Here is a 16,699-nt window from a genome sequence, read left to right on the forward strand (position 1 = left end):
TTCCATTCCAAAAGCATGCGCATGCCTTAGACCAACTGTCCGTCCACAAAAGGTCACTTGGTTCTTAAATGATGTACTTAAACTGGCGTCAGACACTGCTAATGAATCTTGCGCATATATCACTCTCCTAAGGAAAACCTTGTTCCTAACGGCTATGGCCTCAGGTGCCAGAATATCTGAACTTTCGGCTCTCACATAACCCCGAAAACATAGATTTCCATCCATCAGGGGAAGTACTACTCTCCCCAGACCGGAGTTTCCTGGCAAAAAATGAAGACCCCCAAAATAGGTGGTCTCCTTGGAAGATTATTCCCCTGCCTCAGGACACATCTCTATGTCCTGTTGCAACTCTTTAAGTCCTTTTTAGCCAGGACCTCCACAAAGTCGTCAGGTCCTCTCTTTATTAGAGAACATGGTGGCACGATCTCTATCAAAGGTATTAGACAGCAGATACTCTACTTTATAAAACAAGCCAACCCGGAGTCATTTCCACATGTTCATGACATCTGGGCAGTGGCTACATCAATTAATTATTTCCAAAATATGAACTTTGAGGACCTTAAAAAATACACAGGTTGGAAATCTCCAACAGTTTTCAAACGCCACTATCTAAAGAATTTGCAATCTCTAAAATATTCAACTATAGCTGCAGGGAGTCTAGTCTCCCCCGAATAACATTTCTTAATCTTCTGCCCCCTCTTCCCACCCCTCCTTTCTACCTGCCTCACTAGTACTCGCCACGATGCCTCTCTCCTCGGTATGGGGAGAACCCGGCGTCACTCTGCCACATATTTTGTACATATTTTATTAGTTCCGGAGGAGTTTATAATCCGGATGGTACATATCCAGAATTTTGTATCAAAATTCCTTGCATGATACCTGTATAAATATTCCTTTTGTATTACCATTAAGTATAATTATTTCTAAGCCATAGCTTAAGTCCTAGTTATTAAGTATTAATATGTTAAGTTTTCTCTTGTTACTGAAATCTTTTACATTAACCCTTAAACGCTGAAGGGGTATATTAAAAATATCTTCTGTGTGCCGAGGCGGTCTCGGAGTGAGCGCGGAAGCGGAAAAAATATTTTTTTCAAAAAATCACAGTGCGCTTAGTTTTCAAGATTAAGAGTTCATTTTTGGCTCCCTTTTTTGTCATTGCCTGAAGTTCAGTATGCAACCATCAGAAATGAAAAATATCATTATCATATATAAATAATGCGATATATGATAGTGCAAAAACAAAATTTCATATATAATTGTATTCAAATCGCGCTATGCGCAAAACGGTTAAAGGTAACGAGTTAATTTGTTTTTCGTTTTAATGTACACTAAATTGTGATCAATTTCATATATAACACATTGTAAAACGATAAAAGCAACACAGAGAAAATATTATCACAAAATAATGCATGAATTCGTAACGGGTAGATGTAAACAAATATTTTTTTCAGAAATTCACCATAAAAGAGACTTCCAATTTCTTTTAAAATAAAGACAAATGATTGAATATTACTATACTGTAAGAGTATTAGCTTACAATTGCAGTTTTCGACCATATCTGACGAGTTAAAGTTGACCGAATGTCGAATTTTTTTATTTATTTTTTTTATGTGCAATTATTTCGGAAATTAGAAAAGCTACAACCTTCAAATATTTTTCGTTTTTATTCTACATGAAATTGCGCACATTTTCATACATAAAACTCTATGAAATGCCTATTATGAAACGGAGCAAATATTCCGAGAATGCGACTTACGCATTTCAGAGATTTGTGGCGGAGAATCCGCGCGCAGAGGGAAGGAAAGTTTTTTTTTTTTTTAAATTCACCATAAATCTAAATATTGTGCTAGAGACTTCGAATTTGTTTCAAGATGAAGATAAATGACTGAATATTACTAGACTGTAAGAGTTTTAGCTTACAATTGCGTTTTTCGACCATTTCGTGATTTATATGCAAATATTTCGAAAATGAAAAAAGCTACAACCTTCAATCACTTCTTGTTGTATTCTACATGAAATTGCGCACATTTTCATATATAAAACTTTATGTAACGGCTAATTTAAAATAGTGCAAACATTACCAGAATCGCACGTATGATTTTTTCGGAAGAGTTACCGCGCGGACATAAAGAAAATGTTATTTTTTTCATAAATTCACTATAAATCGAAATATTGTGCTAGAGACTTCCAATTTGTTGCAAAATGAAGGTAAATAATTGAATATTACTAGAATATAAGAGTTTTAGCTTACAATTGCGTTTTTTGACCATTTCGGTAGAGTCAGAGTTGACCGAAGGTTGAAAATTTGTCACATCATTTTTTATATGAAAATATTTCAAAACTGATTAAAGCTACAACCATGGGTTGTTTTTAGTTGTATTGTGCATGAAATTGCGCACATTTCCATACATAAAACTCTATGTAACGGCTAATTTTATAATGGTGCAAACATTACCACAATCGCATGTATGATTTTTTTCCGAAGAGTTACCGCGCAGACGTAAGGAAAAAGTTTTTTCATAAATTCACCATAAATCCAATTATTGTGCTAGAAACTTCCAATTTGTTGCAAAATGAAGGTAAATGATTGAATATTACTAGAATATAAGAGTTTTAGCTTACAATTGCATTTTTCAACCATTTCGGTAGAGTCAAAGTTGACCAAAGGTTGAAATTTTGGCACATCATTTTTATATGAAAATATCTCAAAACTGATAAAAGCTACAATCATGAGTATTTTTTTTTTTTTTGTATTCTACATAAAAATGCGCACATTTTCATATATAATACTCCATGTAACGGCTAATTTAAAATGGTACAAAAATGATGTCAAAGTGACAAAATAATTTCCGGGATGTGTCACCGATACTTTTTAGCGCGGCAAGAAAGAAATTCACGCTTGCTCGCCTGTATAACGATTGTAAACAAAACAACACCTTGATCCATGAACTCCCAGCATCCCCAAGGCGCGTGATTCAAGAGTTTTCGGCTGGTAGGCCTATAAGTATTTTTCCGCAAATTTTAAAAAAAACTTTTGTATGTTGACGTAAAATACGTCCAGTCGGCACCCGAGAGACAAAAAAAGTTGACATAAAATACGTCCACTCGGCGTTTAAGGGTTAAGTAAACTTATATTTGAATGAAGTCCATTTCATTTCTCCCCTTAAGTTTACTTTTATTCATTGGCTTGGATGGTATTCTCTAGTAAGATTTCACCGGCGAACACAGGTCGACCCAGAAAAGGGATTTTGATGAAGGAAAAATCTATTTCTGGGGAGAGACCTGTGTTGCCCGGTGAACCCGACCCCTTTCATAGTCTTCCCTTCCCTACACCTATCCAAGCCAGGAAAGGTATCTAACACAGCAAGGATTGAGAGAGGGCGCTCGCATCGGGCGTCAGCAGTGGTAGTACAGAGGCAGTGTAAGTGTAGCCATTGGCACGGCTCACCCCATATGTGGGTTTTGAGAGGGAATACTCTAAATGGCAGGAGACCTGTGAATAGTGGCTCTCACACGCCCTGAACTTTATACACGACGCCCTTTGGGTGCTCGCGCGAGGGTAGTAACCTCTGCATACCAATGCTAGCTTTTTCTCTGGTATATTTAGAAACTATTTATATCAGAAAAGTGGATAGCAGGATCCATTTCACCAGGCGACACAGGTCTCTCCCCAGAAATAGATTTTTCCTTCGTGAAAATCCCTTTTTTCATCCAAATAACCTGAAATTTTGTGCATCTTTGGTCAAACTAGAGGTAATGCCTATGAAAGTTTGAACACCGTCACTCAAAATTAACCTCCGACCCAGCCGATTCCCTTAAAACTAGTATTTATTTCAGGGTTATAAGAAATACCTTGTAGTAAAACTTTTTATTTTCCTCAAAGTGATGTAAATACTGTATAAAAAATACTGTATAAAAAAATATAGACATTTATAAAAGTTTGAATATTGTACAATATACATGAATTATAGCACCAAATCTTGTTCAACAATCATAATTTATATAACTAAGGCGATTTTCAATATTTTCAGTACACTTTAATCAACTTGTTCATGAGTTGAAAAAATGTTATAGAGGCATTCAAGTGTCTGTTGATAGATATGAACTATACATAGAGATGATGAACAGGTGGGTAAGAAGAAACCAAAGGAAACAGTTCAGAAGTAGAAGGCAGAAAGCAATGCAGCTGGGCCAAGTTGCTTTGTTGCACCCCACTCAGGGAAAAGGATTTTGAGATAAATTTTTTACCACAAGACAAGAATCTTTGTCCCTGTTTACATAAAAATAAGAATGTTAGTATTAATGAAGCTTTCAATCTTTTGTGCATGGTGACAAATACCTAAAGCATCCACACACTCAATACAATGAAAACTAAAAATCACTAAAGTAATAAATTTTTAATGCATATGACCAACTGAAATGAGACTACACACAAATGAAGTAATACTTTAAATAGATGATTCTAGATTTTACACTACATACTTAGTCGTGATAATTACTGAAATAACTGTCTTCTTCCTCAAAAATAAATACTATCAAAATAAAGACATTGATCTAGTGTAACATAGTCTTGGCATCTCTTTTATGTAGGAAAGTGCACTAGACTAGATTTTTCCACAAAACAATCACATTCCTATTATTATTGAATAAAAAGGTGTGTATATGAATCACACAAGCATCACTGTGGGTTCAATACATGTAAAAATAAGCTGCTCCCTCACAAAATTATTGCACTGGTTATTAATATCTTATACAGCTAAAAAGAATAGGCCTACTGATGAAGTGCTTTTCTTTCATTAAAAAAAAAAGCTTTCAGAATGTCAAGCTTAACAGACATGCCTTGATAATAATAATAATAATAATAAAAAAATAAGCATAATAAAAACTCTGTCCTTCCAATACATTCTATAAGATGGCTTGGTCCTCCATTCAACTATACAGTACTCGACAAGATATTAGGCTGCTTTGCATCAAGCGGCCTAATACTTGTAAAGTTTTGAGAGAACAGAAAAGTTGGGAAGAAATTTTGTCGGTGCACTAGGCAGCCTACAGCATGTAGAGAAATGAGTGGAGCTTGGACACTGATAAGGAGAGAGCGCTCAGTCACTTGCTTGGCGGTTTAATAAGCGGCTTTATATTTTTGGTCAGCGCTTCCACTGCAATTTTTGCCTACTACGTATCACTTTATTGCCCCCTGTGACCTTAATATGGGCCAAGATGGTGACTTGAGTCAACAGATAAAAGCAGAGATATGTCATTGAGGCAATCTGGCATAGAACAAAGCACGTATCAGATCAGTTGGTTGTGAGGAGGCATTCAGTTATAAGACCTCTGATCAAAGTTTGATGCTTGAGAACAGTCAAACTTTGATCAGAAGTCTTCTTTGGCATACCAGGGGGCTTTTTCTGAGATGGAATTTCATGGTTGCCACCTTCATTAAATCTGGCAACCCAGCATCTAACTGAATGCCTCCTCACAACCAGCTGATCCGATATCTGCTTTGTTCTAATGTCAGATTGCTTCAACGACATATCTGCAATTATCAAATCACCGTCTTGGCCCATATTAAGGTCACGGGGCAATAAAGTGATACGTAGTAGGCAACAATTGTGGTGGGAGCTCTGACCAAAAATATATGTCCGTACAGCTGCTTATTAAACCTCCAAGCAAGTGACTGTACACTCTCCCCTTGTCAGTGTCCAAGCTCCACCCGTTTCTGTACGTGCTGTAGGCTGCCTATTGCACTGACAAAATTTCTTCACAACTTTAACATTCCTTCAAAATTCGACAAGATGTCAAGCGGCCTAATATTTTGTCAAGTACTTTACAAACATCAGGCAATTTGAAATCCAGGGGGTGATCTTTAGAGCAATCTTGCATAATTACTGTGAAATACAAAAGAGGGTCTTAGTCTGTCAGGCAGAAAAATACATCTTCAACTAATGTATAAATAAAATTTACCATTGTGAATACCAAAATATCAGTGAAAGGTTAGAATCCCCTACATCATGCCAAACTAGAGAGGACGAAGTGAATTAACAAACAGAAACTTGATAATGAACTGTAAACTGGCCTAACAGATTACCACTTGCAATTTTGGCACCAAAGGTTTTGAAATTACAGATATTTCAAACATGTGTTTGAAATATCTGTAATTTCAAAACCCTTATACACATCTACGTTTCCCTTTACTGCTACCCTTATAATCATTTGTCCTGGCTCTTATCTCCTCTGCGCTTATCTCCTCTGCGTCTTCTCTTCCCAGCAGTACTAAACATGAAGAATAGTTATGGATTAAATTTCTTTATGATAAGAAATTTTCACAAAAAAATATTGCTTAACATTGGTAAAAAAAACATTAAATTAATGGTAACAATTTGGCTTGGTTTTACATCTGGTAGGACAGAACCTCTCATAGAATAACAAATGCAGTAGTGATTAGGCAGTTAGTCTTTCTTAAAGCATTAAGTGCATGTTGGCTGGTCTCAACACCATTATGTCCTTTAAAACCGTTATCAAACTGATGACACTAAGGTTATTTTGGCATTACCATTGTCTATTTCAGCATTACAATAATTCCCGGTTCCTGAGAACTTTCACAGTTTTCAATCCAAGTAATGTATATGTTATATTTCCAGGTGATCATTGGGTACCTAAGTGATGTTGGCATGCACCAGTTGTGTTGAATGCTGCAATGAAGACCTGTAATATTTTTGCTGGTTGCTCTGTTTCTGTGAGAAGATAACTATACTGGACAAAGTTGAACAAGTTCAACAGATTCCAGTGGGAAAACCAACAGTTTTAAGTGGATGTAGAACTTTGCATGTATGGCATACAAGTGGTAATCAGTAGATGTAACGAAATCTCAGTACATAAGGAAAGGTACAGAAGGTTATTGTGTTCTAAGAGGACAGGTGACAGTAAAGTGACACATGTAACAAGTGTGCCAGGATCTTTGCCAATATCTATCATCTAAGCCCAGAAGGGTTTGAACTTCCAAGGCCCAGGAACCAGCATTGAAATCTGACGCACACTGATTTAGTGCAGGATGTGTCGACCTGCAAACTTGATGATTAATTAATTTTGGGGGGATTATATTTTTGCAGTTTACCACTATTCCACGAGACTAGAAATGCAATTCCTTACTTAGCATGAATTTCACAGGGCAAAAATATAGACATCAAAGATCAAGTGAACAAGATGTGTGAAAAGTTCAGATTTTGGGCAGGGTACCCTTTCATTTTGGGACCACCTTGACGTGGTGAGGGTCTCTCGAACCTCAGGAATTTCTTCCTAGGTTTGAACCTAGGAGTCCCATATAATATTAGTATGTATATATTTTTAGATTAATATTTGTGGATTTTTCCACTTTTGTCAAAAGTTACCAAAACTAATAAATAAGAAAACATGTAACTTGGAGTGAAGTTAAATCCAAAGCTAAATAGGGAGAACTGTGGTAGATCCATCATCTACCCGACAATGTTTGGACCTATTTTTTCAGGCGGAACTATTCTATGGAGCTGGACTACAAATTCCAGGGGCCTGGTTCTAGGAATAGAACTCTCAGCATTCTGTCCAGTTTGCCCATAATGTGATTAGGATGGGGATAATTGTATTATCATAATTTAGTCCTAGCAAGTGGGTTTTGCTTACACTTGGGCCATACTAATCATGTTAGGCCATCCCCTTTTCAGGTAGGGTAGGGATGCGGACATTTGGGTGTCAATTCTCACTTGTGCTATTGGCAAAAGATTTAACTTCATGAAAAGCCATTGATATCTTTTCAAGATATTAAGTTTTGTTTCCCCCAATCCTTTATAAGTAAACTTAAAGATTTAAGTACCCCTGGGCCCCATGATGGAAAAATTCCGGCATAGTTGATGGCTATTGGCACATCACTCCCAATGAAAATGTTACAAAGGAACACCCTGTTCCAAGTAAAATATTAAATCCAGAACACCCATACTATGGAACCATATACTGTATAATAAACAATAATTCTGAATTAGAGACAAGTAATCCTCCCAAATCCCCATCAATTCAACAGTTACCATCAACACAGAAAAACATAATTCTAATAGACAAGCAACATACATAAAACAAGGATCAAAAAGAAACAAATTACTTACTGAATCCCACATTACTATACATATTTTGAATACATGACCTCTTTGGACCAGATTTGGTCAAGATTTCTAGTCCTCAAAACTGAAAAAAAATTCCAACAGCGATACTAGAAAAGAAATTACTCAACATGTATCCAACACAGGACATGGGATGTAGACACATCAAAGATAATGGATGGTTAATCCAAGTATCCAACAAGTAGCAGTCTACTGCCTTTACAAATATTACAAAAATAAATAGTATTTTCAATTACAAGCCATACAAACCACTGAATTATGCACAAGGTACAGTCATTCTACCCAACAATGAACCTCCTTCAAAACAGTGCTAGTGATACTGGTGCAAGAGCTGTGTCAGTGGAGGGGGTGACTGTTAGTCCCACTGATGCTCCTAGCCCTAGGTCCCTGCCAGACTCCCCTTCCCCAGGGAGGAGGCAAACTGAACATCCAAAGGAGATCGGTGGGTTTTGCCCACAGGCAGTTGCTTCCTCAACTGATGGACAGCCACTGGAAAGGCGTCCAGGTAGAAGTGTATACCTTATCGTCCAGTGGCTCTGATTCAGTGTTGTATGGAAGGTGAATTAGGAGATTTTCTGAGTTTTCCAGGCCAATGAAAAGCCCCATAGACCCTGAGCGCACTCTCTTGATTGCCTGTGAGTGTGCCGTAGGTATAGCCCGCAACTGTCCTGTAGTTTCTTGGAGCAGAAAGATGTTCTAACGTCTTCAGAGTATTTTGTAACGAAGCCCTCACTTGTTAAGAGTTCCTAGAGCACAGTGGCAGTTGAGTGGAGGTGCGAGTGCAGTCGGCTGGCACCAGGCATCCAGCTGGCATTAAACATCGGTAGGTGAGCCTACAGTTGAATGTTCAGTGTTGGCTATGCATGCAGTAGATGATGAATGTGCAGTGTCAGGTGCTTGGCGCTCTTTGTCAGCTGAGCACCCAATCAGCATTGTAGGTAAGATAGACCAGGAACGTACGGAGGCAGCCTAGCGCATAGTACAAGCTGAGTGCTCCATGCTTGTGTTGTCACCAAAGCGTTCACTTTCTAGTCATGCACTTAATACTAAACTTTCATTAGCTAATGTGTTCAGAATTCAGAATTCAAGACTTCAGAATTCATTTGACCCTTACCAGAGTGTTCTCCAAGGTTGGATGGATCTTCTTTTTCACTGAATTCTGCTCACCCTTTCTCATCTCATCCTCTGACTTCTTTGGAACCACTGTTTGCCAATTTGCCTATGCCTCATGTGACTCGCACAGTTGGATTCCCCAAGTGTGAATGTTCCTGCAGGACTCTGCTTTGGATCCGATACAGCAACGTCTGGATAACATTTTAGACTTATTGAAGAAGCCTTCACTTGGTAAAAGAGCAGCCGAATGTGGTGCCATCTTCAATTTCTTCTTCAGTTGAAAATGTAGACACTGGTTCTGCTTTTATGATAAGGCAACCTTCAGGCACCTCCAGACTACTGAAGATGGTTCTCTCCTGTTCATTGAAGAAGGATCTTTCTGGTATCAAGAGTTGGCTAGCTGATAAGAGGGATCTTGGGAAAGCCACCTTTGCTCTCCCCCTTCTCGTTTGATGAAGAGGTGTATTTACAGTGGTCCTCCATATTCGCGGGGGATGTGTACTAGACGCCCCGCGAATAGGTAGAACCTGCGAATAGTTGGAATAAAAACGCTTAAAGCGGCCTATTTAGCTAGCTAAAACTAAAAAAAAACATTAAATATGTTTATACTATCTAGTTTTTTGAATAGTTTTATCACAAAAAGTGCATTTTATGATGAAATTTCCCACGAATAATGGGGATATGTTCCAGAGAGAAATCTGCAAGTGTGAGAGTCCATGACAGAAGAGAATGCGAATACGGGGCGTCCACTGTATTATGATACTAGGGAAGCCCTTTCCTTGGGAGTTTCTGCCTCCTCCCAAGGGAATTTCTCCAACTTGTTTGCTTCTCAAAAAAAAAAAAAAAAGTCCTAATACTAGCACTCCTTCGTCTCCTACCCAGGACCCCAACACCCCCAACCCGATACTGTTGCCAGTCCTAAAGGTCAAATGAACGCTGCTTTTAAAGTAGTTGTGGATGTTATTCATAAAGTTGGCAATTCTGTGTAAATTTTGATGGACAATAGGTCCAGTGCTAAATCTAATGTTTGTGAAGTGGAGGTGTCTGCTTGACCCACTCATGCTTCTAAACCGAGGTCTCCATCAAACTCCCCAGAACCTAGGAGGAAGCATGCCGACGTTCGAAGGGAGGTGAGTGGGAACTGCCCTCGAGTAGGTGCCCCCTCGGATGATCCTGTGGAACCGATGCAGTTCTTCCTGAAAGCCAGGTGCAGAAGAAAGAAGGATTTGAACTCCTTCGTATTCCCGATTACGAACGAGACAAAAGTTGACCTCCAATCATGGAACTCAGAAGAACGACTCAGTGCAGGAACAATGTTACGGAAGTCGGAACTGAATCTTGTCCTTTTTTCCAATGCCTTGGACAAGGGCTGGGGAGCAGTCCTGGGGGAGAAGGAGACATCAGGACTTTGGCAAGAGGAACAAAAAGTGGCATATCAACTTGAAAGAGCTGAAGGCTGCTCACTTGGGACTCCTATCCGTCGCAGAGGAATTAAAAGGAAAGACAGTTGTAGTCCATGCGGACAACACGAATGCTTAGCATACATCAATAAGCAGGGGGGACACACTCCTTCTCCCTGTACGAAGTTGCAAGAGAGTTGCTGTTATGGGCAAAGTCGAACAATGTGACCCTTATCACGAGATTCACTCAGTGTCAGAACCGATCTTCTAAGCAGAGAGGATCAGATAATCCCGTCAGAATGGACTTCAAATCTGTCAGTGTGCAGACAATTATGGAGACAATGGGGCCAACCACAGAAACACCTATTTGCGATGGCACAAACAGCTCGCCTGATGACTTATTGTTTGCCAATGACGGACCCACAAGCGTGGTCAGTAGACGCTTTTCTCATAGAATGGTTGATTCTCAAACTGTATGCCTTCCACCCATTCAAGATTTTACAGGGAGTAATAGTCATGTTCAGACTACGTCATGTTCGACTATCAGAGAATTCCAAGATGATCCTAGTGGCCCCCTTTTGGCCAACGAAAGATTGGTTTCCGGATTTGCTAGATCTGCTCTCAGACTATGCAAGACTATTGCCACAGAGAAGATCTTCTCTACTAGGACAAGATGTTCTACCGATATGTCTCTCAAGCAAAATGGGCTATCTTTAATTAGCAGATTTCCTCTTTTTAAAAGAAGAAAGGAAATTGTTGACACCTACTATAAAAGGCTACGGATCTATGCTGAGCTCAGTACTCTGACATAGAGGTTTGGATGTAGGTAATAATAAAGATTTGGAAGACTTTATAAAATCCTTTGATACTTCGAAAATTAAAGAGCCAAAACTGCTCACTTGGAACTTTGACATAGTTTTTAACCCTTAAACGCCTATTGGACGATTAAACGTCGACGAAAATTGTCTGTTGGGTGCTTAATTTACGTATGATACGTTGACGCAAAAAAGTTTTTTAAAAATTCGTGGAAAAATAGTTATAGGCCTACTTGGCAAAAACTTTTGAATCACGCACCTTGAGGGATGCTGGGAGTTCATGGATCAAGCTGTTGTTTTGTCTACAAGCGTTACCCAGGCGCGCATGCGCGAATTTTTTTCTTCTCGCACTAAAAAGCATCAGCAACACATCTCAGAAATTATTTTGTCACTGACGTAATTTTTGCACCATTTTATATTAGCCGTTACATAGAGTTTTATATATGAAAATGTGCGCAATTTCATGTAAATACAACAAAAAACAACCTATGGTGGTAGCTTTTATCAGTTTTGAAATATTTTCATATAAATAATGATAAGTGCCAAAATTTCAACCTTCGGTCAACTTTGACTCGACCGAAATGGTAAAAAAATGCAATTGTAAGCTAAAACTCTTATATTCTAGTACTATTCAATCATTTACCTTCATTTTGCAACAAATTGGAAGTCTCTAGCACAATATTTAGATTTATGGTGATTTTTTGAAAAAAACTTTTTCCTTACATCTGTGAGGTAACTGCCGAAAAAATAAGTTCTTTCGTCCAATTGTCATAATGTTTGCACCGTTTTATATTAGCCATTACATAAAGTTTTATACATGAAAATATGCACAATTTCATGTAGAATACAACTAAAAACAACCCATGGTTGTAGCTTTTATCAGTTTTGAAATATTTTCATATAACTAACGATAAGTGCCAAAATTTCAACCTTCGGTCAACTTTGACTAGACCAAAATGGTAAAAAAACGCAATTGTAAGCTAAAAATCTTACATTCTAGTAATATTCAATCATTTACCTTTATTTTGCAACAAATTGGAAGTCTCTAGCACAATATTTTGATTTATGGTGAATTTAAAAAAAAAAATAATTGTTCCTTACGTACTCGCGGTACCTTCCAAAAAATTCAGAAATTTTTGTGTCTGACTGTCATAATGTTTGCACTGTTTTATATTAGCCATTACATAAAGTTTTATATATGAAAATTTGCGCAATTTCATGTAGAATACAACTAAAAACAACCATGGTTGTAGCTTTTATCAGTTTTGAAATATTTTTATATAAATAACGATAAGTGCCAAAATTTCAACCTTCGGTCAACTTTGAATCGACCGAAATGGTCGAAAAACGCAATTGCAAGCTAAAACTCTCCCACTCATGGTCGTAGCTTTTATCATTTTCGAAATATTTGCATATAAATCACGAAAATAGAAAAAATCGATGTTCGGTCAAATTTGACTCGACCGAAATGGTCGAAAAACGCAATTATAAGTTACAACTCTTACAGTCTAGTAATATTCAATCATTTATTTTCATTTTGAAACAAATTGGAAGTCTCTAGCACAATATCGATTTATGGTGAATTTTGAAAAAAAAAAAACCTTTTCCTTACGTCCGCGTGATAACTCTGCCGAAAAAATCAGAAATTGTTTTGTCCGATTGTCGTAATGTTTGCAACGTTTTATATTAGCCGTTACATAAAGTTTTATATATGAAAATGTGTGCAATTTCATGTAGAATACAACGAAAAATAACTCATGGTTGTAGCTTTTATCAGTTTTGAAATATTTTCATATAAATCACGATAAATAGCAAAAATTCGGCCTTCGGTCAACTTTAACTTGACCGAAATGGTCGAAAACTGCAATTGTAAGCTACAACACTTACAGTCTAGTAATATTCAATCAATTACCTTCATTTGGCAACAAATGGGAAGTCTCTAGCACAATATTTCGATTTATGGTGAATTTTTGAAAACAACTTTATTTTACGTCCGCACATTACGAATTCATGCATCATATTGTGATAATATTTTCTCTATGTTGCTTTGATCGTTTTACAATTTGTTATATACCAAAATCATCGCAATCTAGTGTACAATACAACGAAAAAATAATTAACTCATTAGCTTTAACCGTTTTGCTCACAGCACGATTTGTATACAATTATATATGAAATTTTTTTTGCTCTGTCATATATTCCAATATTTATATAAGATAATGATATTTTTTTCATTTCTGATGGTTGCATACTAAGCTTCAGGCAATGACAAAAAAAGGAGCCAAAATGAACTCTTAATCTTGAAAACTCAGTGTGCTGTGATTTTTTGAAAAAAACTTGTTTTCCACTTCGGTGCTCACTCCCGAACGCCGCCGGCATATGGGAAACACTTTCGGAAATACCGGCTTGGCGTTTAAGGGTTAAGTGGCTGATAATTCCTAGATTCGAGCCACTGGAGAACTTATCTCTTAGAAATATGACTAGAAAAACTCTTTTCATAGTGGCCTTGGTTACCACAAAAAGAGTGAGTGAAGTTCATACCATGGATAAAAAAGTAAGTTTTTCAAGGGGAAACGCTACTTGCTCTTCGATAATAGGGTTATTAGCTAAGAACGAAGGCCCATCTAACCCTTGGCCACCCTTTATCGTGTTAAAAAGTTTGAGAGACTTGGTAGGCTCTGAAGAGCCAGAATTTACTTTATGCCCTGTGAGAGCTTTGAAAGCATATACATTATTAAGACAAAGAATCTTAGGGGCAGTTTGGATAAACTGTGGTGTTCTGTAAAAATCCATATCGCCCGATGTCAAAAAATGCTATTTCCTTCTTTTTGAGAGATCTCATTAGAGAAACTCATTCTCAAATTAAGTTGTGTAAAGTGAAAGTGCATGAAGTGAATGCAGTGGCAACCTCTATGGCCTTCAAATGGAATTTATCTTTGACTTCCATTATGCAGGGTACATTTTGGAAGTGCAAGTCAATCTTTGCTTTGCACTATTTAAGCGACATTACGACTGATTCTGAGAATTGCAGTACTTTGGGTCTGTTTGTGGTAACTGGCCCGGTGTTGGGTAAGGGGGTCGAGGAGGTTGTTCCTTCCTCGAAGTCCTCTTCATCTCAATAAGGTGTTGAGTTTGTGGGGTGTTTGGGGGTACATTTTGTGCTTGGAGTACCTCCCAGTTTTCTTAGTTAGGGAGGTGCGAGTGTCCACTTTTAAGTTAGTGGTGATACTCTTGTGTATTATTATTTTGTTGTTTGTACTGCGCCCTGGGCAGGGGCAACCATGATACCAATGTCAGTCCACAGTACTAGCCCTCAACTGCATGCCTACCTCTTGTATCAGACGACTCTGATCTATTACTACGTTGATACAAAGTTATGATGAGTGCCCCCAGAGGCAGTCACCATCTGGACAGCTCACTTAACAGGCAGGAACTACGAAGGCTTTACAAAGTCTAGTGCTAATTTTTAACTACAATGACCCTCCCCCCCTTCAATGTGGGGAATCAACAGTGGAACTACCAGGTAAGTTGTATATACAAACATATTTTCATAATAAAATGAAGTTTTGTACATACTTACCTGGTAGTTCCAATTAAAGTCCACCCTCCTCCCCTATCATTGGCAGGTGAGGCATGAATATCTGATGACACTACTGTAGTCACTACCAACCCCCGGTAGAGCCGGGGGAGAAGAGTATCATCGGGAATTCTGTATATTCCAGCTGCTGATTGCATTAGGGACTATAGCAGTGGAACTACCAGGTAAGTATAAACAAAACTTCATATTATTATGAAAATATCATGTTTGTGTTCCAGGGCAGGGTCCTCCGATCTCGGGTCCCGTGTTTTGGTCTTTCCACACCCCCACAGGTTTTCACCAGAGTACTAGCCCCATTGACAAAGTGACTCCATCTGATGGGCATCAATATATGTCGGTATCTCAACGAGTGGCTCCTACGATTGCTGTCAAGAACTTACTGCACGGAGGATATACAGAAGGCTCTACTCCTTGCCCAGGATCTGGGCCTTTTAATCAATTTTTCCAAATCTCAACTCTACTCCCAACTCTGTTGCTCATTTATTTACAGGTGATGATCAGCTCTCAGACTTTTCTGTCACAGAGAAGAATTCAGTCCTACATTTAGACTGTCCAGAAGTTCCTCGCTCTTCCCTCCTGCTCAGCCAAAGAATGGATGGACCTCTTAGGCACTCTCTTCATTAGAGAAGTTTGTACTTTTAGGGAGACTTCACTCAAGACCACTTACATTTCTTCTGGAAGGCCAACTGGTGAAGATCCTCCTGGACTCGTCTGTCTTCCTCATCACTCTTGAGATCAAGGAGGACTTGCGGTGGTGGCTCGATGAAGGAATATTCTCAGTTGGGAAGTCATTACATCAGATGAACCCAGACCTAACATTATTTTCACACGTCTCAGATCTGGGTTGGGGAGCTCAGTTGCAAGATTTAGAAGTGAGGGGGACATGGTCACAACAAGAGAAGAAGCTCCACATCAAAGTGAGGAAGCTAAAAAACAGTATATCTGGCCATTCTTCACTTTGCCTTGATGACATACAGAAAAATGATTTCTGATTTGACGTGTTGGCTTACACAGTAAACCAGGGAGGCATTCACTCCTTTTTGCTCTGTCAGGAGGCTGAAAAACTTCTTGTTTTGGGCCCAGAACAGCTGCATATAACTTGTAGACAAATTGGGTCATTGGAAACAGGTGCTGCAGGCAGAATGGTCACTGAATCCGTAGGTGTGCACCAACCTGTGGAAATGGTGGAGGAAGCCATTGATAGACCCCTTTGCTATACCGAGAAATCACTGTCTCTTATTATATTGCTCTCCAGTCCTGGACCCTCTGGGACTGTTACAACCTGGATGTTTATGCCTTCCCTACCTTCAGCATGGTGAGGGAAGTCATCAACTAGTTTCAGTCCAGCAACAATTGCTCAATGACAATGACAGCCCCATTTTGGCCCCCCGAGGGTAGTTCCTGGACGTCCTCTGATTGTTGGTGGACTTTCCAAGACTCCTACCCCAACAGTGAAATCTTCTCAGGTAACCTCATTTCCACCGTTTTCATCAAGGTTTATCCACTCTTGCTCTGACAGGCTTCAGACTGTCAGGAAGCTTGTCAAAGTGAAAGGATTTTCAAGAGCAGCTGCAAAGGCTATTGCCAATTGTAGGCGGCAATCCTCCTCAAAAGTCTACCAAGCAAAGG

General features: G+C 38.6%; 1 protein-coding gene across 4 annotated transcripts in view; it reads right to left on the minus strand.

Annotated features, from left to right (window-relative positions):
- Positions 1-3,864: 3,864 nt before the first annotated feature.
- Positions 3,865-16,699, minus strand: part of LOC135203030 (uncharacterized) — a 252,978-nt gene continuing 240,143 nt past the window's right edge. For 3 of the 4 annotated variants that reach the window (XM_064232606.1, XM_064232604.1, XM_064232605.1), the window contains exon 14: positions 3,865-6,270. In XM_064232606.1, the coding sequence (XP_064088676.1) occupies positions 6,238-6,270 (33 nt within the window). In that variant the 3' untranslated portion in view covers positions 3,865-6,237. The remainder of the gene's footprint in view (positions 6,271-16,699) is intronic. The other variant, XM_064232607.1, reaches the window with a different exon arrangement.

This window comes from Macrobrachium nipponense, chromosome 33 (assembly GCF_015104395.2).
Source record: "Macrobrachium nipponense isolate FS-2020 chromosome 33, ASM1510439v2, whole genome shotgun sequence".
Taxonomy (NCBI): Eukaryota; Metazoa; Arthropoda; class Malacostraca; order Decapoda; family Palaemonidae; genus Macrobrachium; species Macrobrachium nipponense.